Raw genomic sequence first — 23973 nt, 5'->3', positions numbered from 1 at the left:
GGACTTAATTGTGGTGATCATTTTACAATACATACAAATATTGAATCATTACATTGTATACCTCAAACTAATATAATGTCGTGTTAATTATACTCCAATTTAAAAAATGTAAAAAAAAAAAAAAAGAATTCACATTTATCTCAATACTTGATAAAAATAATATCCCACTGGGGCACCTGGGTGGCTCGGAGGTTAAGCGTCTGACTCTTGATTTCAGCTCAGGTCAATGATCTCATGGTTCATGGGTTCGAGCAGTGCATCAAGCTCTGCATTGACAATGTGGAGCCTGCTTGGGATTCTGTCTCTTCCTCCCTCTTGGCCCCTCTCCCACTTTCTCTCTCTTGCTCTCTCAAAACAAAAATAAACTTTAAAAAAATAATAATACCTCTTTTTCTGATCAAACCAGACAGGTGTGTTTGCTATTCCTGTCACTATTTTCTCCTATCTCAAATCTATCCCACACACCAGCATTAAGACTAATGTTCCCCAAATATCATTTTCATCAAGAAACTGTTCTGCTGCAAAACAAGTAAATAATATAAATCTCACACCCTCACTATATACAGAATAATAAAAGTCAAACATCCTCATCTGATTTTCAAAATCCTCCATCATATGCTACCAAACCTTGGTCTCCATCTTGCCCTCCCCCAATCACATATACAAACCCTCCAAGGGAGCAGGGTTCATTAATACAATTAAAATACATTATCCATACCCTCATTTACTCTTTTCCTCATACCTAAAATGTCCTCAATCTTCCTTTTTTCTTTTCCATCTGAATCCAACTGGTCTTTCAATGCCGAGCTTGAGACCTCTTCCATAAGCTCCTCCCTACACTCAAACCAAAGTGATCTTCTTTCCTTATTTCCAATGACGCTTTCCAGTATTCATTCATTCATTCCAGTGGCCACACATTAACTCCTATATTCTAATAATCATTGTGTTATGATGATACAAAGATATACAACAGCAAGTCCTTACTTCCTTGTGCTCGAAGTGTAATACGGGAGACTGACTTGAAAGAAATGTATAACAGTAGTGTCTATCCTAGAGGTATAGATGGGAGGAAAAGTAGGATAATAAGGATCATTTCAAGCTGTTACAGAAGATAAGAAAAGGCTTTTCAGAGAAGGTGACATTTATATTAAGTTTCAAAGACGGGTAGGAGTTATGTCAGGCAAAAAAGAAGGGAAAGGAATTCCAGGCAGAGAAAACAGCACATGCAAAGGCAGAGAGGCGAGAAAAACTTGGCATGTTTAGACCGCTATAAATAGATGAGCATGGCTGGAGTTCAGAGTACATTAACTAAGTCTACCAACACTTACTGGCTTCCCATTCACCAAGCCTTAAAACAAATGAAAAAATGCAGTATCCCTTAAAAGAATATGCAAGGATATGGCACCTAATTGGTTGGCACAATTAGTTCAAACAAAACAAGCAGTACTGAGCACTTATTATGAACTACGTGCCTACGGTAGAGAACTAAAAAGCACAGGTCTTGCTCTGAAGATGCTAACATTTAGCAGGAGAGACAGTCAGCTTTTGGTAGACAGATTTTAAGGTTCAATCCTTATGACAAAAGACTAGAAGAAAACATGCTAAGATATTAACTGTGCTCAGTTTTTTCCCCTTTGTATTTTCTAGGTTGTGTACAAAGAGCAAGTGTTACTATACTTTGATAATTACGGAAAATAGCTTCTAACTGAAGTAGTACAAAACTTGACACCCAGTGGGTTCTCAGTAAGTCTCTGAGTAGGCATCTGCTAATGTAAGTCTCAAAAGTTTTAGATTTAAAACTTTAGATATCTAAAATATGGCTATTTATCACCACCTCAACAACTATGAACCTTCTTGGTACAAAGTACCATCATTTCTCACCCGGATTATTTTATTAACTCCCTAACAGGTCCCCTTGCTTCTGCCCTTGATCACACTTCATCTATATTTACCAAAAGCACTCAGAAAGATCCAGACAATGGCACACATCATGCTCGAAATCCTCCAATGGCTTCAGTATAAGGCAAAGACCTTTCAAAGGCCCACAAGATCAGCTACCAGCTCTCTATCTCTCTGATCTAATAATCTCCAACTTTTCTCTTTACTAACTTTGGCCACAATGGCCTCTTTACTGTTTCTAGAACACACCAGGCATGCTCCATTGCTGTTTGTTTACTCTTATCCCAGATATCCACCTGGTTTGCCCCTTCATCTCCTTTGAGTCTTTATTCAAATGTCATGCTCTATTATAAAGACTTTTTCCTGCCCACTCTATCTAAAGATGTTACGCACTCTCCATCAAAAACTACCTACTTTATTTGCTTGATTCGTCTCCTTGCACTTATCTAACAAACTGTTTTTGCTTATTTGTGTAGTCTCCTTTCATGAGCTCCAAAGGGGAAAGATTTTCCTGTTTTTATCACTGATTTATATCTAGTGCATAGAACAGTGTCCAGTAAATGACAGATGATCAATTGTTATTCAGTGAATTGAATAAAGGGCAGTATTCTGCCTAGTGGTTACAAGTTTGGTCTCTAGAGGTAGCTCCACCACTTTGCAGTTGTGTGACTTTGTGAAAGTTACTTAATCTCTTTAAATCTTAGTCTCCTCATCTATAAAATGATGATGATGGTATCAATCTTACAGGATGGCTTTGAAGATTGTAATAATGCAAGATGAGCACAGCGCCTTGCAAATAGTAAATGTTCAATAAATGTTAGCTATCACTATGATGATAATTAACATTCTTTTTTTATTTATTTTTATTTATTTATTTTTTTAATTTTTTTTTCAACGTTTATTTATTTTTGGGACAGAGAGAGACAGAGCATGAACGGGGGAGGGGCAGAGAGAGAGGGAGACACAGAATCGGAAACAGGCTCCAGGCTCTGAGCCATCAGCCCAGAGCCCGACGCGGGGCTCGAACTCACTGACCACGAGATCGTGACCTGGCTGAAGTCGGACGCTTAACCGACTGCGCCACCCAGGCGCCCCTAACATTCTTTTTTTAAAAATGTTTATTTATTTTGAAAGGGAGAGAGAAAGTGTGTGTAAGCAAGGGAGGCGCAGAGAGAGAGAATCCCAAGCAGACCCCGTGCTGTCAGTGCAGAGCCCGATGTGGGGCTCAATCTCGTGAACCACTGAGATCATGACCTGAATCAAAATCAAGACTCAGATGCTTAACCAACTGAGCCACCCAGACACCCCTGATAATGAACACTGTTGACTCTCAAAATCCTTCCACTGCACCATCACATCATTTCCAATATCCATTTTTTTTTTTTTTTCCAGAAATAGTAGTTACTTTGCAAAATCTTTGAAATTTTACCTGATAGTCTGAAACAACTGTAAGGTCAACTCTTTACCTTACATAAGATTCTATTCTGTTGTAGTTTGTAAAGAAAGATAAGAAAGGTTAGTGTCTATCTTACCTAAAAATACATATTTTAAGGACTATATAAAACAGCACAAAATGCCACATTTATCACAATGTTAATTTATATTCTACCACTAGAACTGACTCTTGGTACTTGTTTCATAAAACCACACAAGAAAAGGTTAAGCTTAGGGCCAGATCAATGAAATGCTATAATACTACCAATTCTATATTTTAGAATTTTTCACTTCTTTCAGAATTCCCAAGTTAGATTTCCCCTTTGCTGAGAGGTCTGCCGTACATACCCACCTGGGTTCTTAAGGATGTCCCCAATGGCAGAGGATCTGATTCAGTTCAACTACAATGTATCAAAAATCGAATTAGAGGCTTTAAAAGGTACATAAACATAAAAAAAAAAAAAAAGTCCTTGACTTCAAGACTTGGACAGTACAGTAAGAGCAGTGAATTATAACTCACAAAGCAAAACTCTAATCCTGACACCACTACATATTAGCAATGGTAGAGGCTTTTTTCCTCATCTATAAAATAGGATAATACTAACTTGTAGAAGTGTAAAATTTCAGTAGGGTGAGTATTTGCAGATATAAACTCTACTATAAATTGTACTGGAGCACCCGAGTTCTGTTGAAAAAAGATACATTAAAGGATTTTTTTTAAAATAAAAGCCACAATCCCACAGCTGCTTCAACTATTTTCATATTTTGCTTATCCCCTTCAAGTCCTTGTCTTCATATACTTTTTTATAAAGTTGTAATCCTGTGCACTAGGGGGAAAACAACATAGCATGCCTTTTCCAGAGCCAGATGGCCTAGGTTCAAAGACTAGCTCCTGAACTTACTGTGTGACCTTGGGCAAGATTCTTAAACCGCTTTGTCCTATTTTCTCTTCTATAACATTGGTATAACAACAACAGTACCTATATTACAGGGAAGTATAAGAAAAAATGAGTTACGGTAAACCATTCAGTATCATTTAGCACATGACAAATTCAATAAATAGCTAAAAAGCAAAAAACAAAATATAAACTTGATGTGCTGCTTTATTAAAAAACTTAAGATGATATCATAAAACCAAAAGTACACTATTATCTAAAGTACCATAAGATTCTTTTAAAAGGACTCTAAGATACTTTACATTGACTATTTTTTAAAAAATCTCCTTGCCATCATCCCCTTGTCCAGATATTTAATAATGTATAATAAAATCCATCTATTGCTTCATACTTCCAGTAGAGGTCTCCATCTAAAACATAATGTACCCAGACTGAAAACTTTAAATTAGTATTCCTAGTTATTAAAAAAAAAAAAAAAAAATCAAATATGTCAGTTTAAGTTTTTGCAAGCAAAACATTAAAAAATAAAGAATATCTCTGAAGTAAAAAGTGATTTTTCCCAGTGATTGTTATACGTTTTACTATGGGCTTTCCAATAATACTTGTCTTATAAACCTAAGACAGGAAGGGGAAAGAGATAAGACTGTTGATAAAATGACAAATCAAGTACATAATTATCATTGCTAGTGGCCAACAATTTACCTATGCCTCATAGAAGGTATGAGTCAGGAGACTCATCTTAATGTAAAAATAAGGGTCACAGTTTATAGTAGTAAAAAATTCTCTGACAATCTTCTACATTTATTCCTTTCAAATCAGCATAGAATAGCTAGAGTAATAAAGGCAACTCTGGCTTCTACTTGCCCCTTCCATCATTCAGTAATAATGATCTTAGGAAGGCCTAACAGAAAAAACATCCATATTTCTAGCTTACCAAAAAACAACGGTTAGACCATTTTCTTAAAATCCCTTCTAGTTCTAAGAATAACGATGCTATGTTTTGATAGATTAGGTAACCATATCCAATTCTAACTACATAATTCTTGTTCCTATCTTCAGGAATTTAAATTTTCAGATTCCATGAGCTATACTACTAAGGCCTCTATAAAACGTTACATTTGCATATAATATCTAATATCTACCTCAGCTTAACCACTTGAATGTGTAAGACCTGATAAATATCTTTAAGATTTGATATGTCCAAAAACTGACTGACAAATTATCAAACTGTTTGCTTAAAGCTAATAGTATTGCATGTATGTGTGCATGCATGTGCGTGTGTTCACGCATGCACACAAACACACACACACTTAAGTTAACCCCCGTAGTTTATAAAGAAGGGATATTCTAAGTCACAAAACTAGCAAGACTTTAATGTCCAAATTAGACCTAAATCTGAGGATCAGGTAGGCAGCGTAAAAACATAACATTTAATTTAGTGGTAATGAATCTGAATGGATTCACTGAAACAGCATGTAAGATTTCTGATTATAACTAATGTATGAATTTACTTTTCATTTCCACAGGGTGGATAACCTATAAAGAAGATTTTTAGACCAAAACAATTACTTCTTGCCTTGAGAATATAAAAATCAAGCAATGATCATGGTTTATACTAGTCTTTAATATAAACCCAAGTAATGAATTAAATTATTGTCTTATTTTTTTGCAGGTCATGCAACAGTCAGCAAAGTAAAGACTTTTTAATAGATAGATAGAATAGGAAAAGTAACTTTCCTCTGAAGTTATCATTTAGCATTTTAGCTGATTTTTATTTCTATGTTAAATTCCTACGACATGAGAAATATGAACATTCAAATATAAGCTGTGAAAAGGGACCTAAAAATTATAATATTCAGTATTAGCTCCCCTCTTGAATACAGATAATAAATAATTACAGATTTAAAAAAGTTAAAACAAAATGCTAGCAGATAAAGCATATGAAGGGTATCTCCAAATTTCACTTCTAAGTCTAACCAGTAGAGTTCATTCAATAAACAGATATGGAAATACCATGTTAGTAGAACATATAGAGTTAAGATTACATCAAGAACACATAGCAGGCAGTATGTTAGTCAATGAGGAAATGTTAGGTCAAATTAAGGTCAGCATCAAGACAAAGACACCTTCATCTTCCCAACTATTTTACAGTGGCCAATACAATTAGACAAAAGAAACTAATTAAAGGCATAAAATAATTAAAGGGATAAAATTTAAGAAAGAAGAAAAACCATCCCTATTTGCAGATGACATGCCAGTATATATAAAAATGTTTTTAAATCAATAATATAACTAATACAAACAGTAACACAATTGAGTAAGGCAGATTATAACATAAAAAATCAATAACTTTCATGTAAATAAATGATAGCCAATTAGAAGATTAAAATGGAAGAAAAACCACTTTTACAGTAGGAACAAAAACGATAATATATGTAAGAATAAACTTTAAAAATGCCCCAAAACCTATATAAGAAAAAATTTAGACTCTTGCATGACACAAAAAGGCTTGAATAGGCAGACTTCCATTGTTCTTAGATAGCTCAATGCAATACCATCATCTCAGTTCTCTTAAGGTAATTTATAAATTTAATGCAATCCCTGTTAAAAACAACAACAAAAAATTAACAAGCTTTTTTCTGGAACTGGATAAAAGAATAGCCAAGAAAACCTCATATAAAAAAAAAAAAACCCACAAAACTATGAGATGGGAATGGCACTATCAAATATTAAAACATGCTATGCGTGGGGCACCTGGATGGCTCAATCGGTTAAGCATTTGACTCTTGGTTTCAGCTCAGGTCATGATCTCACGGTTCTTGAATTTGAATCCCATATCAGCTCTGTGCTGACAGCGCTTGGGTTTCTCTCTCCCCTCTCTCTCTGCCCCTACCCCACTTGTACTCTCTCTCTCTCTCTCAAAATAAATAAAACTTAAAAAAAAAAAATGCTATGTATGCCACCATAATGAAATATAGTGAGATACCATTTTTTAATCCCTCACATTAGTAAAACTTAAAAAGCTTGACAAGCACATAGCAAGGCTTTGGGAAATAGGCACTTTCATATACTGTGGTGGGAATGCTAAATAGTTCTTTCCCACAAAGGGAATTTGGCAATATTTAACAAACTACATATGCATTTACTCTTTGATTACTACATCAACACCCAATTTAGTAATTTGCTCTGAAGATATATCTCCACAACTTTAAAACCAGGTTTGTATAAGATTACTAGATTTGTAGATGACTCATATGGCATTATTTGCTCTTCTAAATATTGGAAACAACCCTAAGTGTCATCATGTAGGGGACTGGTTGGAAAACCAGGATATATACACACAATGGAATACTATGCAGCTGTTAAAAAAAGAATGGGACTTTATGAATTTATTTAGAGTGATATTCAAGATACATTAAGTAAAAAAAGGCAAAAGGCATTCTCCATTTCAACAGAAACTAAAAGTGTATATATAAATATATATATATATACACATATATTCTATATATAATTTTTACAAAAAGAAACACAGGAAGGATAACCAGATGCTAAGGAAACTAGTTATCAACAAAGCATAAGTGGAAGGGGTAGAAGAGAAAGGGAAGAGAAGAGGGTAACCTCCAAGTAGATCTTAAATTTTGATTTTATAATTTTATTAACTGTTTCACATATTCATAAATAAAATTTAAAAAACAAAAATGGGGAAAAAACAAGAATGAACACAAATGGGAAAAATTCGAATTTTACTGTATTTTAAGTGAATAACAATAACAGAAAAAAAAGAATCCAATCACTGAGAATTTTTTAACAAAATACCAATATAGCTTCAGTTTGAACACTAAAAGAACTGCAAAGAAATTTGTAACTCTACTTAGCAAGTTTGTTGTTTGTAGTGGTATGGGTATAATAATTCTTAAACTGTACTCTCTATATTACAGACCTGACCAGATGAGTAAATATACTGGTATTGGGTACTAGAGTTCTTAATGCAGGAGAAGGAAGATACACAGTATGGAAGAAGCCAAGAAGAAACTTGTGTGCATTGCAGCTAGAGATGTCAGTATATACAGCATTGTCATTTTTTTAATATGTATATTTATATTTAATCTTCCAATCAGTTTTCTAGGTGTGGAGGATGGTTTAGTGTTGGTCTGGCTGTATTTCATGGACGCGAGACACATAAAAGGCTTCCATGCTGTTCCACCATCTTGGCTCCTTCCTATGTATATTTATATTTAAAATAAAGAAACTTCCTAGCTATTCCTCTGCAAGAGCCTGGAAGAAAGACAACGCAACAATCGGTACACCTGCCAACCAGATCTTGGTTTCGGTATACCATTCCACACTAAAGAAACCCAGAACTCCCTGGAGAAATAGCTCATGCTACAGATAGGTAAGCAAAACACAAATTGACCCTGGAAGATCTTAATTTTGTCTGAAAGCATGGAAGAGCTCAAAAATAGGAACATGTTAAAGACACAGGAACCAGTTTGAAAGGGTTCCTACTGGCCAAACTTAAAGAGCAAAATACATAACAGATATTAATCCACTGTATAAAATAAAAATATAATAAATAAGAATGAAAATATTATCCTTACCATAGATTGCTAAGAAATGCTGAAAGAATGATAGAGCTAGAAAATAAGCACTATACATCCATTATAATTAACTGATTCAGGCAAGAATCATCAATGGACATTAAAACTACTGGGTAACAGTTTAACGGTGAGCAAGATATTTACATGCTCTCAAAGTATGTCCCCACAGGTTAATTATTAATTACAAAAGAGAAAATGAAAACTTTGCAGTAGAGAAACCAGAAGGACATCACCTTAAACCAAAGTTAACCTCAACAATAGGACAAAGTGACATCTGGCCTCCTGCCAAAAATGCCTAACCTAAATCTAATCCTGGAAAATCATCCGACAAATCCAAATTACAGTACCGTTGGCTTGTCCTGCTCGAAAATGGTAATATCATGAAAGGATGAAGAACTGGAGATATAACTAAATGTAATACAAGATCATGGATTTGCAGGGTTGGGCACAATTGCTATAAAAGACATCTTTGGGATAACTGGCAAAATTTGAATAGTCTGCATATAATACAGATTAATATGATTATATCCATGTTAAGTTTCCTGAATTTGATAATTGTATTATTGCTACACTAACAGAATGTTTTATTCTTAACATAACTCATATTTAGGAATAAAGACCATGATATTTATAATGATATCAAATGATTATAAAATAGTAATAATAATATGTGTATACCATCACATATAAAGAGAAAAAGATAAAGCAAATGTGGCAAAATAATAACTGGCCAATATAACTAAAGTGTAAGCAAGAGTTCACACAGAGTCAAAAAAATTTTTAAATCTTTAAAAAAGAAAACATAGCAAGGAAGGAAAATGATTAGGTTTACTATTTCTCAGATTTTTTTACTATTAGATTGAATTAATGAATTACAATGTGAGGCTACCTGGAAAAACTACTCACAAATTCAGAGGTTTGACTTTTTAATGGTGTAAACTAAGAAGATAATACAAACCACTTAAGCACACTTCACCTATCACTTGGGAGTGCACTTGGAGGTAGAGTGCTAAGGTAGGAACTTCTATTTGTGAAGTACAAAGTGGTCTGATCGGTGTTCAAATACATTGAAATTTCACTTAATCTATGAACGATTATGAAAAGTGTAATCAACCTGAGCATTACTACTGACAATTTTAAATTCTAAAGTACTACAAGTAAGATACTTTCTACATAGAACCCTAACTTATGGTCTCTTCTTTGTCCTATTTTAACAGATAAATGTTCCTACTGGCCTCATGTGTGTTTCTATTAACATTTTATTTATTTAAAATGGGCTAGGAGAGGGACAAAATAAAACTTCATCTGAAAACACTTCACCATGAATGATGTATGATTATATAATAAAATTCATCTTGCGCACGGAGCAACTGACCAATGTACCCCAGAAGTGGGAATTAACCAAGGACAACAGTAAGAACTCAGAAAGGTGAGAATTAGATATTTGCCATACTTCACAATAAGATGTATCTTCAAGCAATAGATTCTTATACAACTTTCTCTAAATCCTGCTTCATAAGAAGCAACACTTTATTTTGGCCCCACTAAATGGCAATGAATAAAATCATTTACTGATAGAAACAAAAGGTAAATATAGCAAGAACATGGGCTATTCCTGAGGATATTTAACAACTATAGATAATGAAGGGTGGTAAGACAATGCTTTGTTAAGGCAAGTCTATCAACTAAGGAACGAAACAGAAAGGCAAAAGGGAAAAAGTATGGTCTGAAAATATGTTAAAAAAAAAAAACAACTTTTCTACCAGTCCACTATGGCTGACACTGGAGATTGAGAGTTGGCTATTACCTATAGCCCTTTTCTTTTTCTTTCTTTTTTTCTTTCTTTTTTTTTTTTTTTTTTACAAAGTAGCCCATTTGTGCCAAAAGAAAAGAATTTGAGTTGTGTAAAGAATTTTTTTCTAAGTGTTATTTTTTCTAAGATTAAATAACAGCAATTACTTCTGAAATTTGATGATAAAAATAAAATCTCACATATGAAAATGGTTTGAAAAATCAAGGCAGTGCATTAAAAAACAAGCTATTGTTAATATTGCTATTTTTATAGGAATTTAAACAATGTAAGTTAACTTCCCTAAGCAGAACTGGGACAGACCTACAAAATCCTCAAAAAGTAGAAAAGCATTCAGTAAGTTCAATAAAACAAATGGCATATCATTTGGAATGAATATCATAAAGTCCTATATAGAAAAAAACAACAACAACAACACCCCACCTAGATATTAAGGAAAACTTATTTTTAATTAATTTTTAAAATCCAAATTATGTAAATACAGTTAAGTTTGAATTGGTAATTCATATACCTTTTTATTCCCCTTAACTGAAGTGGAGCCCTTGTTAGCTTCTCTGGAGCCCAGAGACAAAGTATAGGGTGTGTCCAGGCTCTGTTTAGAGATGACAGGTGCAGCTTGAGCAGGTGCCCCAGACCAGATGTCATCTAGAGGTTTTATTCTGGATGTAGCCCTGGCCAACGTGTTGATGCCAAGTTAAACTAGTTATCTCAGCAACTAAGTTGGTTTCATTACAATACTTCAATCAGCTGTTCTCAAACTTCACACTTAAGAATCACCTGTGGCACACTTATTAAGAACACAGTTTCATACTACTATTATCTAAAAGCACCAATCAATCTTAGCACCACTAATATGGGACAACTAAATATTACATGTCTCATGATTCGATGAAAAGCACAGCACTATCTAATAAGTATGCCTGAAATACTGAAATTGAATGTTATCAAACTTTAGATCTATCAGTTTTCAGGAAATGAATACAGGGGATAGAAGAACAAGTTAACTGACACTAGAAGGAACTGATCAACCAAATTGACAATTTAGTACAATCTGAAGAACAAATGACTCCCTTACTTCAACAAATCAATGGCATGAAAGGAAAAGAAAAAGGAAACTGTTAAGAGACTAATGAGATAAAACAGCCAAAACAGATTCAGCCCCACCACAAAATCTCCTGCGGTAAGATGGGGTGGACCCTCCAAACAGTGACTTAGAAACTATTGGAATTATGGATCTATCATTCTGGGACAACAAATCAGAATGTGACAGCTATTCCTAGATATCACCAAGAGATTGTAGTTCCAGCAACAGGTTATTACAATGTACTTAGTCAACAGGGTATATATCTTGCAGACATGGATTAACTTCCACTTCACAACATAATGAATATGCAAAAAGTATCCAAGCACAAATGAGATTTCTTTATACTCTGAAACAGAAAAATACGTTAGACTCTTATTTTAGTAACACAATTCTTGGAATGCTTAATGAAATTCATAGATAATCCAAACATTACTGAGAGTAACAATTTATTCTAGGTCCCCCCAAAGTTATATTTCCAAGTGAATGCATCAATAAATTTTATGATAGGTAACCAACACCAATATCAACCAGCATATATGCACTTCTGAATAAACTGCATCAATCTGCCTATCTTCCTTGGTTCTACTATGAATAAACTGTACTAGCCAGGTTATTTAAATTTATTTTAAATTCAAAAGCCAGTATTTTTGCTTTTTGTAAAAACTGTGCTTATAACTTCAAGCCATAAAATATTTGACCACAACCTTTAACACTAACACCCTTATTTTTTAAAATCTTTTTTTTTTGAAGTTGTTTTTTTTTTTTTTTTTTTTTTTTTTTTGAGAGACAGAGCGCAAGCTGGGAAGGGGCAGAAAGAGAGGGAGACACAGAATCCGAAACAGGCTCCAGGCTCTGAGCTGACAGCAAAGAGCCCGACACGGGGCTCGAACTCATGAACTGTGAGATCATGACCTGAGCTGAAGTCAGACACTTAACCGACTGAGCCACCCAGGCGCCCCACTAACACCCTTATTTTTAACTCTAGCAAGTTTGGTTCTTAAACCAACATGTACTTTTTTTTTCTTAACATTTATTTTATTTTTGAGAGAGAGAAAGAGACAGAGCATGAGCAGGGGAGGGGCAGAGAGAGAGAAGGAGACACAGGATCGGAAGCAGGCTCCAAGCTGTCAGCCCTGCCTGATGCGAGGCCTGAACTCACCAACTGCAAGATCACGACTTGAGCCGAAGTCGGCACTTAACAGACTGAGCCACCCAGGCGCGCCAACCAATACGTACTTCTAAACAGCTTTCCCTAACACTGAAATTTATGATCTGACTTCCCAATTTTTTAAGTCATAGAACTGAAGTGAATACAAAGTTTAAGCAGGACCATCACCATATTTCAACAAAAGTAATTACTACCCCACAAAACAATGTGATCAATAATTCTGCTCCAATTCTTTAAAGAGGCTTGTATGGACAAATTTAAAATCCAAATTTAAATATAAATATCCTGTTCTAAAAAAAAACCCTCTAGTTTGAATGATGGACAACAGGGAAAATAGAGAGCAATTAATTGCTTTTCGAGGGGCTACTGACTGGTCAAATAAAACTAATCATAAATTCTTTTGTCATGAAGAATATCAAGCTAATATGTGAACTGCCTGAGACTTAAAACATCTTTATCATGTCATATTTTTTTTTGTTTTTTGTCTTTCATAACATCATGGTTTAAAGAGTAGAAAAAATATTGTTATGAATCTACAAGGACAGCTTTCTCCATTCTGGACCAACTAAAGCCACTGCTTATCTTACAGGTTCAACTTTTCTTCTTCTATTTGGACTGCAATATTTCTTTACCTTTCTTTTACTGGCAATGAACACAAGATAATTTTAACATCTCCCTATTTCAAACAAATATTTAACAAGTACTACCAATGTAATTTTGCACAGCCATTGATAAAGACACGCGAACAACAGCTCCAAAAAATTTACATTGGTATTTATGTATGTCTACATAAATATACACAATTACCTCTTATTTCTCATTTCCTTATTATTTTTCTATATTTAAAATTTCTCTTCCTTAACCCTTATTTCTTCCAGTTCAGAGCTTCCCAAACTGCTCCAAAGAACCTACAAATATTCCTCAAACATGGGGTTTGGTACCACATTCCTGCGGTGTGTGGGAGTGTCAGGGAAACACCATTTACTGTGGTTGGGGGAAAGGAGGTAATAAATGGACTTTCTCCAAACTGTGTAGAGATCCATATGCACATTAACAAAATAAAGTCTCTAAGAAGTCCCGCAATTAACCCAAATTTAGCTGTACTGCTCAAATTCATTCGGTCTTTTTTCAAGGAAACACACTGACATTTCAAGAAAACAAGTATTTAAAAGGCACAAATTGAGAATTTCTACTCTAATTGATCCTGAATACCAAGGAGTATGGTAATGATGGCGGTGGCAGGTCAAAGAAGCAAAGACTGAGAAAATCCCACTCACTCTGCCCCACATGTCCTCTAATTCCCAATTCGGACAAACCCCATTCACACCAGTAAACTTTAGTAAAGTCTATACCACTCTGGAACATGTCCAGTAAGTAGACTTCACCAAATATTAAGAAAAGTTCTAAACACTTCACCTAAAAATATGTATTGAATACTTGCCTGCAGACTAATATACCTAAATTCCAATGAATCAAAATGTTTGTTTTTCATTCCTTTTGAAACTTCCAATATTACTCAGTTTGGCAATATGAAGGATTCACTGCAGTGATATGCTTTTCTATCAGTTCTAGTGGATTTCACACACAACCAACTATGAAAATACTGAATCCACAACAGAATACAGGTAGGTTTACAAAAGAATGCTCCTATTTAGAAATACACACTTTTAGTTAAAGGCAGAAAATGTTATGTAAAAAACCGCAAACATTTTTGGGAGTTATAGTTAAGCTCCTAGTTGGTTACCTCAGTAAAATATGTGTCTTCAGTGAACGAACTATCTTGGAGTGAGTGAGATTTATTTCTACTTTGGGGCAAATTTGAGCTGTTTGAACACGATTTCTAACACACAACATTAACCTGGCTGAGCTCTGATCAGTCTCACAACCTTCTCCACTTTCTACTCCTTTCCACAAGTCTGCATGCCCTTTAAAATGTAACAGACTATCAGAAGAGATCAAAATCAGGTTTGTTCAAAATGAAAGAATACAGTTTATAAAATTAAATTTAAAATACATACACGAATAATTTATTTAAGTACAGTTGTCCTTTCAATCTCTATATTACTTCTTTTTCTTCCTTGAAAAAAGCGAGTAATGTCTGCTTACCAATTCTGTTTAGCAATTCACAAACTCAGAGTATTACTTTATTTACTTGCTTATTACAATTTTGAAGCATTGTTTCACTTAACATCAAGAGATTCATTAAATGCTTTCTCTTAAAAGAGATAACGTACACGGTATACACTAACTACAGAAGATATGAGTGTATTCATTCTATCTAATTGATAAATGTAAACTCTTCCTGTTGGTATAATCTAAGGGAGGGCTTTATTCACCAAGGGGAGAAAAATAGAATAAATTCACAATGCAATTGAAAATTCACTCTGGTGGGTACAACTCTACAGTGAAGTTGCTGACTACTCTAAAGGTAGGTACATGTAAAAAAAATCATTTCATATTAGTTCCGTGCAATATTTTTTTTTAATGTCTAAGATATTTCACCTCCTTTCCAAAAAATCAAGTTTTATAATAGAAATATCAAGTCAACCTTGACTATAGCTATAGTAATGCTGGCATAAGCTACAAGAAAATTCTTCAACTGAGTATTTTAAATAGTTACCTAAATTTTCATACCAAGGCTTCAAATTTTTAAATGGGACTAACAGTAGTAAATTGCCCCCCATTCTTTGCACCAAAACAAAACAAAATAAAATTCACTGAATAAATATAGAACATATTGTGTATATTGGCCATACATTTAACCATATGTAACTCTCAACCATATTTTAATTTCTTAAAATCATTTGCGACTGACAAACTGAATTGATAATAGGCTGATTAAATGTTACAGAACATGTGTCAGGAATACAACTTTTTTTGTCCAATTAACAAATGCCCCTAAAGTCATTTGGATTTTTTTTTTTTTGCACTTTAATTTCTCCAACTATAAAATGTGGGAAATATTCCCTTACCATTTTATACTTATAGGGATATCCTAATAATAAACATTTGTGGAAGAAATTGAGATGTACAGGCCAAGAAAGGAACTAAGTGGAAACAAAATATATGTACATCATAAAGGATTAATACCCAATTTTTAAATATCGAGTACTGTTACTCATTACCAGTAGGCACTAACATTTAAAACATTAAACGCCAATGTTAAAACAAATCGTCAATTGCATTTTCAATTTTAGACTTTGAGAAATGTTTATACTCAATCTACAAACGAATAAATGTATGTTTGATACAATCAAGCAAACTTTTAGCAGATCACTAAACTCCAGTTTCTACATTCAATGACTGTTTATGTTTGTATCAAAACAAACATAGAAATGTTAGAATATATACATGGCCAGCATACTAGTTTGGTCTTCTTTATTTAAGTGTCTGTAATATCATGAAGACACATCATAACTTCCTTGATACTGGCTATATCTGGCTAACAGCCACCCATCTAATTAATCATGAAATTACAGAGGAATGTCAGCAAGTATTAAACTTGTAGAGTAAATGAGAACTAACATATATAATAAGAGTCTTACAATAGGTCAAATGAAAAAGGAGTTCTTATTTTAAAAAAATATTCTACCTGTGATTTACAAAACACACTGCATTATCTGCTCATCAGAAACCATGATATTCAACATGATATATCAAAGAGGGAACTCACAAAGTCACTTCATCACTATCTCTTACTATGAAGAGGAACTCTTATAGTTAAGTCACAGAATTACTGTGAAAGCTTGGCATCCTGTCTGCCAGTTAAGATTTTTCAGAGGAAGGTGTAAAACCCAGCATAATACATGTCCTCTAATTACACCACTCTGGAAAAAAATCTTTCAAGGTTGGTAGTACCCAATCTTTGACCAGCATATTTCTCTTGTATTTCTTTACAAGCCATACAAATCTTCACATGGTTTTATTTTCCAAAACAAATGCTTCAACTTTTTTCCTAGTAGCCTAGCTACAACCCTACAAAAACAAACCTGGAGAGTGACATATGGAGGAAAAACAAGTTTAGCTAAGGACATAGTTCAAAAAGCAGCTTCTAATAGGAGAATAAAGCTCAAATTGATATAAGAACAATGTGAAGAGTCGCAAACAACCCTGAAACTATTTACTTAAAAACAGTACTTGTAAGTATTATCACTGGATGATATGATCTCAGGATAGAAGTCACTACTGGAAAAAACAATATTTATGTAACTTCTAAAAAACTGGAATTCGAGGCAGTTAATTGATTATGCTAAAACTTGGTTAGTATGCATGTAAGTTCTTCAGAAAAACATCTCACGAACCAGATATATCATTCAGTACCTTTTGGATATTAAATTTCAGTCAATCAATCCAATAAATATTAGGCATAACTTTAAACTGTGTTACAAAACAGTTTAAAATCCAAACAGTTCAAACTGATTATCAGAAGACCAAGACCTGTATGAATAATATTCCTCTCAATATTATAAATGGAAATGGGCAAGTGAGTATCACCATAAATATAAAATTCTCTACTTCTCACCACATTACTTCTCACCAAATCAACAGTTTTGGGGGGTTAATTTAATTTTACTTTGTTTTTCGCTTTAGATCTTTATTTAAAAATGCACTCACACCTACTGCCATCACAGACAAACTAGAGTAAATAACAACTAGCCATATTTAATATTTTCTAGACTTCTGTGCAACTCAGTAACTATCCAAAAAGTTCTGTGAACTCTTCAGCTTCAAGCCTGAAGTCAGTCTAAGATAGCCAATAGAAAGTACACCTGGGCAATTACTGCATTTCCTACTTCAGAGTGTTGAACTTAAGACAGAGTATCTACATTTGGATACTGCATTTGGAGCAATGAGAAGTGCCAAGCTCAATCTATGCAGAAGCTACATTAACTAAAAAAAGGCCATCCCTTAATACCATTATCAAAAAGCAATAAATATGAAGAGCATTATTTTAGTTTTAAATAACCACCACCAACTAAGGACCCTCTATGAGTAAGGAAGCATTAAAAATGAAAGATGACCTCATAACAGGTTACAATATGAAAATATTCCTAGCAGAAAAAAATAATAATACAGCTTAATCAGGAAATATCTTTTCCGAAGTGTATCACATTATCAACTGAACAATTTACTTTGTCATATACAGTCAAAGGAGGGAGAAAATGAAAAGAAAATCGAAATCATCGTACTCCACTTCGTAATCTTCCTACATATATAATAATCCTTTGGAACGTTTTGAAGTCACTCAAAAATTCCAAAGAACTTACTCTAAAAACTCTCCTGGGTCACCTAAGGCACCAGCACGTTATGCAGTGTAGAAATATTCTACTGAAAAACCACTCCGTTACACGGTTCCACACAAGAGGTCTCATTTTTTAAAAATCTTAAAGTCAGGATTTTAAAAACGCAAAGGAGTTTCGAAGGCAAAGAAAAATTTTCCCAAGGGATACAAAGTTTCATTAACTATCTTAACTCTTTTACTAAGCATCACCTCTCTGCCCCTCCGTGGATATCAAGCCATCAATAACAATGTCACAAAAGAATGTTTACCAAGATGGGGGGGAGGGTGTCACCTGTAAAGATCCTGTATGAAAAATGTAAACAATCCTAAAATAGAGGAGGAAAACTTTCACCTTCCTACAACCTCGCTTTATGGGTATTTGATGTTTCTCAGACTGAAAAAATGAACAGAAGTTGAGAGACTGTCTGCTGTGCAAGGTTTGTTTGGAGGCTTTCTTTTGGCTAAAAACAAATCTCCCCTTAAGTCCCTCGATTCCAAATACTGTGGAAGAGTCACTACTACTCACCGCAAGTAATACTGTTTTAAAGCAAAGGCAGCGTTAGAACAACTTCTGGGAAAGTTGAACTCTTCAACAATTTCTCCCCACTGATTCTTCTCAGAAACCTGTTAAAAACACAGCCACACTTGTCTGAGAGTGCACCATCCAAGAAAACTCTAACCTAACTGTGAAATAAATACCCATTCTACAGAGATCTGTAGCTACCTCAAGCATCAGTGGGTGTTTCAGATCGATCCGTAAGAGTTCCTAAGCAAGGGCTGCTCGAATCACCGTGTTTTCACCCGAGAGCCCTGTATTTAATAGCACTTGTTTTGTTTGGGGGGCGGGAGGGGGGGGTGGTGGTGGGTTTGTTTTGTTTTTGAAGCCCGGACAATAACCAATCGCAAGTCCCTCTGTCGCCCCCTTTTAAATCTCAACGCGGTCCGTTTACACTAAAAAAAAAAAAAGTTCAAAAGGATCAATACTGTTCCGGACAGCGACGTCCGCAGGTTCTGGGGGGGCCGGGGCCGGGGCCGATTCCGATCCCTCTCCCAGATCTATCCATCTCCATAGGCCCTTCTTTGAGGCCTACAGCTTCTGCCTAGCCTTGAAGCCTAAGATGGCTATTTGGAGACAGGTCCTGGTTTCTTTTGTTAGCTGTATAAACCGAGGGCGACGGGGCCGAGGCTGTGCCCCCGGCTGCCGGGATCATTTCGCAGCCGATTATCGATGTTAAACCTGCCCGCGCTAATTTTGAGTTGCACGAAAACTGCTCTCAGAGTCTGTGTGTCTCTGTGTCTCCGCCTGTGCTAGAGCGGCAGCGGCGGCAGAGCTGACTCGCGAGCGAGCGAGCGGGCGGGCGGGCGCGGGCGCGGGGCTCGGGCGGGCGCCCCGCACGCCCGCACTCCCCGCCGCGGCGCTCAGACCCCGTCGGGCCGGCTGGGCACCGGGCAGGGCGCGAGCCGGCGCCGGGCCGCCCGCCCGCCCGAGCCCCGCGCCCGCCGCGCGCACGCGAGCCACCAGGCCAAAAACAGCCCCGCCGCCGTCCGCCTCCGTGCCACCGGCTGCGAGCGAAAAGAACGCCTTTTGCCCCCGCGGGCCACCCCCCCAGCCCCGAGCGCCCACTCCGGGGTCAAAGGAGACTTTTTGGAAGAGGCCAGCGAGAGGGAAATACAAATTAAAACTTCCACTCACCTTCGCGAATCCGCCTAAAGTAGTGACTCTGGTGTAGAGACCGTGAAGATCCAGCTCCTTCCCACCCACCGCAGGGATTTTTTTAAAAGGCGACCTGCGGGAGAGAGAAAGCCCCGCACTTGTCAGCCGGGACCCCGCGCCCGGCCCGGGCGGGAGAGCCCCGTTCGCCCCGGCTCGCCCCGGCGCTGCCCCCCCGGTTCTGCTCTCACCCTCTGCTGTGGTGGAACTGCCGCAGCTCGTCCAGGAAAGCGAGTCCCTTTCTCCGCTCGTCCGGAGGCGCCTTCCCCGTCGAGTTTGCCATTATTTTTTCAAAGGAGGTTTTAAAAAAACCCAGATCGGTGTTTTAAAAGCGCCCCCCGCTCCCTGCGCTTCCTACCAGAGCCCGGAGCCCATTCCTCGGCCGGCGGCGGCGGGGCTCAGTCATGGGCCGGCGGTGGCGGCGGCGGCGGCGGCGGCGGCGGCGGCGCAGGGAGGGAGGGAGGGAGGGGGAGGAGGAGGAGGAGGAGGGGAAGGAGGGAGCAGGAGGCCAGGGGGAGAGGAGGGAAGGAGGGAGGGGAATTTCTAAAAAAGTTTAAAGAAATCGGAGCGAAACTAGAGGGGCAGGCGACTGCCGGATCCGCGCGAAGCCGCGGGGCGAGCGCGGCCCCCACCCCTTCCTTCCCTCCCTCCCCGCGGCCCGGCTCTCGCCCGCCTCTCAGCGCCGCCGGCCCAGGCGGCTCGGCCTGGGGACGCGATTCAACATGGTGCTGCTGCCGGGGGCGCGCGAGCGGGCGAGGGGAAAGGCGAGCCGACGGTGAGGGGCCGGGGCGGCCGGAGGCCGGGAGTTTCGGCGGCCGCGGCGGCGGGGCTGGGGCAGGCGGGGCTGGGGGTGGGGAGGGGGAGGTCTGTGTGGTGGTTTGTGGAAAGAGGGGTGACAGCGTGTATTCCGGCCGCAGCTCCGCGGGGCCCTCGCACACATTCACGCGCGGCCTCCGCCGCGGCGGCTGGGGCGTCCCCGGGCAGAAAGCACCGGCGGCAGCCGAGCCGCTGCGCGCCGCCCGCCCGCTTCCTTCCCCGCCAGCCTCCCTCTCTGCCGCCGCCAGCGCCGCCGCCACGGCCGGGCAGCCAGCGCCGCACAGCGACCCCCGAGGGCCGGCCGCGGCACTGCGCCTGGCTCCACACCGCCCCGGCAGCTCCTCGCGGGGAACAATAGACTCGGCTCGCCGGGCTTAGGGTTCATCTGCAATGTGCCGCACATTTCACACGCACACAAAGCCGGCGGAAAGGGGGGCGGCGCGGGGAAACGGCCACTACCGGTTGTTCCAGGGTTAGGGGTGGAGGCGATGTTCGCGTCCCCGGCCCGGCTGTTGGAAGGGCCGCCTCTGAGTCCCTGCCAGCCCGACACAACCGGTCTGGCGCTCGGGAGGGAAGGGAAGCTCCGAGGGGCAGCTCCTCACGCTACGCATCATTCACAGATCGGAATAAAGTCATATTTGTTACCTTTTTTTTTTTCCCCAAGGTCTAAAGGAATCGGCTTTTCTGAGCCTTGTGCTAGTATTTTGGGGCCTGATTAGCACATTTTCCATGAATTATCCACAAACTAACTTTAGCAAACTGTAAATTAAATACAATGTGAACTGTCTGTCCTAGTTCTGTGGAAATACAGTAATGCTCTTAATTCATCTTGCCTTTGGTTTCACATATCAAACTAGATTATTTTATGCTGAGTTATGCAAACAGTAATTAAACTGGTTGGGAACCAATTCTTTGAACCTTAACAATAATTAACGTTTATATTTTTACATTAAGATATCTTAAAGGTAGAAGCGCTTAAATAGTGAATAATGCCTTGTTTTTCCTTGCTTTCTCTCAAATGTCTTAAATGCCATCCCCGTAGAAAATATTTTGAAGGTTAATAAAGCTGCTTAAAGGGAGACTAATCTCAACAAATACTCCCACCTAAGTTTGCATTTACAAGGGGTGCTGGAGACGGCCCTTTGCTACAAATGCTAATTAAGCTTCACAGTGTGGGGCGTATCTTTATTCCCATTTTAGTGATCGCCACTATTAGCAAAGTCATCGACTAACCCAAGGTCACAGGCTTATACAGGTCTGGATGATTATTTCAGGTAGTAGTTCCAGTGGGAACATTTATTTGCTGGTGAAAAAAAAAATTATGTAATGTAGTCCAGCATGCTTCCGGTGCTCACTCTAGGAAACGGATTTATTTCCCAAGTAAAGTTTGTCTCTTAAATGGGGTTGGAATGAGACTGTGGCTAGGAAGTTCCTGACACCCAAGGGCCAGTGAGTGTCTGAGACGGAAGCCAGTGAAAGGCGGAGACCCAGCTGGGGGAGTGGAGAAGCTGGGCCGGGGCCGGAGGCAAGAAGCGGGGGGTGGGGTACGAGGGAGACCAGGTCATCTGTCCCTTCCCCCACCGGTCCTCTTAGGGGTGGTGGAGATGTGGGCCGCAGAGCTGCGAGGCCGGCGCTGTGCGGATTCCCTAAACGCCGCACTTGCGCACAGCCCCTTACGTAACTGTCAGCGCCGGGGATTCCCTAGAGGGGGTCATTCTATTCAACCATTACACACACCCCGGGCTGCTGCCGCCGCGCCGCCGCCGCCTCACAAAATGGCGGCGCCCATAGAGGAGACAGCGGCCGCCTCCTCGGCCCCATTTTGTGGGAGGCGAGAGATCTGTCAACATGGAATACCTCTGCTGAGGATGCATCCGAGTTTGGAAATCCTGCTGAGGAGATGGAGCCGAGGGGAATCTCGTTCAACGGAAAATGTCAACGACTTCTAGTACCTCCACGCTTTTTAAAAAAAAATTATTATTTTCATTTTCTCGAAGGAAGCGCCAGAAGCCGCCGGGGTAATTGTAACTAAGGGGAGAAGGGAAAGCTGCGGCGTCTCGGTCGCTTTGGTTGCTCTTCCGCGCTCCCGGCAGCTGACCGCGATTTCGCGGAGGGTCGCCTGAGCCTCCCGTCCCGCTCCGAGGGGACGGGGACAGGGCGACGTGGAACGACAGCGGCGGCCTTAGTAGCGCCACTTGTGCAGCGAGACTTTTCGGTAGTTTTTAAATGCCAGAGTCCACAGCACCGTCGGTACCCCTCGTCAGAGTCGTGGGCTTTGGGAACCTCGGACGCCTTTGCCCCGGGAACTCGCGGTCGGCCGGGAGCAGGGAAGCCGGGTTGCGGGGAGCGGGCCGTACTCGGGGATTCGGGCCGCACTCGGGGATTCGGGGCCGCCCTGGCCCACCGGGTGGTCGCGATCCGGACCCGGGTCCTGGATGCCGCTGGTGGGGCAGGAGTGAGAACGAGGGCATGTACACTGAAATTTAGGTCGTCCGAGTCGGGATCTAGGGTTGTATGTTGATAATGTCTCCGGTCAGACGTCAGAACATCTTTTCTAGCATCCCACTCTGCAGTGGGCATATCGGTCTCATTTCATATCAAAGGGCAGAGTGGAGAAATGACATTTATTTTTATTTTTATTTTTGAAAGGGAGGTTGCCACTTTTAAAGCACTGCTTGCTGTTAATGTGTGTTTATGTGTATACACACCTGCATATACAATAGTGTGCTTTGCTTTTAAGTACGAGTATCGAAGGGCAAAGACCTGGAGTGGGAATCTAACGTTTTCATGCCCTTAAAAAAAATTAAGATGTAATGTGTAACTGAAGAGTTGACTTTGAAAAAAAAAATCTTTCTCTGAAAAGAACCCATCATATTCAAAATGGACTCCTAAAATATATCTGATGGGTAGAATATAAATTCATAACATTTTGGATATACTCTAGTCAAAGAAAAAAAAACATAAAATTTGATGTTTCACAGATTACTACATGATTCAACTTCCCCAAGACCAGAAAAATGTAAGGCAAAAGTAAGCTATTAAGGGTATTCGCTTGTAAGAGGAATGCTTACATGGTTTAAGGGAAGGGGAGGTTCACTGATGAAACTTAAATGTGCATTATACAAGTAATTTATTTACAAAAAAATATTTTTTTTTTTACAGTTGCAGCAATCATTTGTATTTGCATGACTTTTTCTTTTTTTGTAGGTGTTTTGGCAGTGTTGATTTTGACCCTCATATTTCCTCTCTAGGGCAAAGCTGCATTTTTCTGCAGGC

General features: G+C 38.8%; 1 protein-coding gene across 2 annotated transcripts in view; it reads right to left on the bottom strand.

The window, feature by feature from the left end:
• ARID2 (AT-rich interaction domain 2) overlaps positions 1 to 20307 on the bottom strand; it is a 166719-nt gene extending 146412 nt beyond the window's left edge. For both annotated transcript variants that reach the window (XM_023256978.2, XM_023256979.2), the window contains exons 1-3: positions 20073 to 20307; positions 19864 to 19957; positions 18697 to 18794 (exon numbers count right to left, since the gene is read on the bottom strand). In XM_023256978.2, the coding sequence (XP_023112746.1) occupies positions 18697 to 18794; positions 19864 to 19957; positions 20073 to 20164 (284 nt within the window). In that variant the 5' untranslated portion in view covers positions 20165 to 20307. The remainder of the gene's footprint in view (positions 1 to 18696; positions 18795 to 19863; positions 19958 to 20072) is intronic.
• Between the last annotated feature and the right edge of the window lie 3666 nt (positions 20308 to 23973).

Source organism: Felis catus, chromosome B4, assembly GCF_018350175.1.
Source record: "Felis catus isolate Fca126 chromosome B4, F.catus_Fca126_mat1.0, whole genome shotgun sequence".
NCBI classification, from domain to species: Eukaryota; Metazoa; Chordata; class Mammalia; order Carnivora; family Felidae; genus Felis; species Felis catus.
The sequence above is the reverse complement of the archived record's forward strand: the minus strand, read 5'-3'. Positions and strand labels throughout refer to the sequence as shown.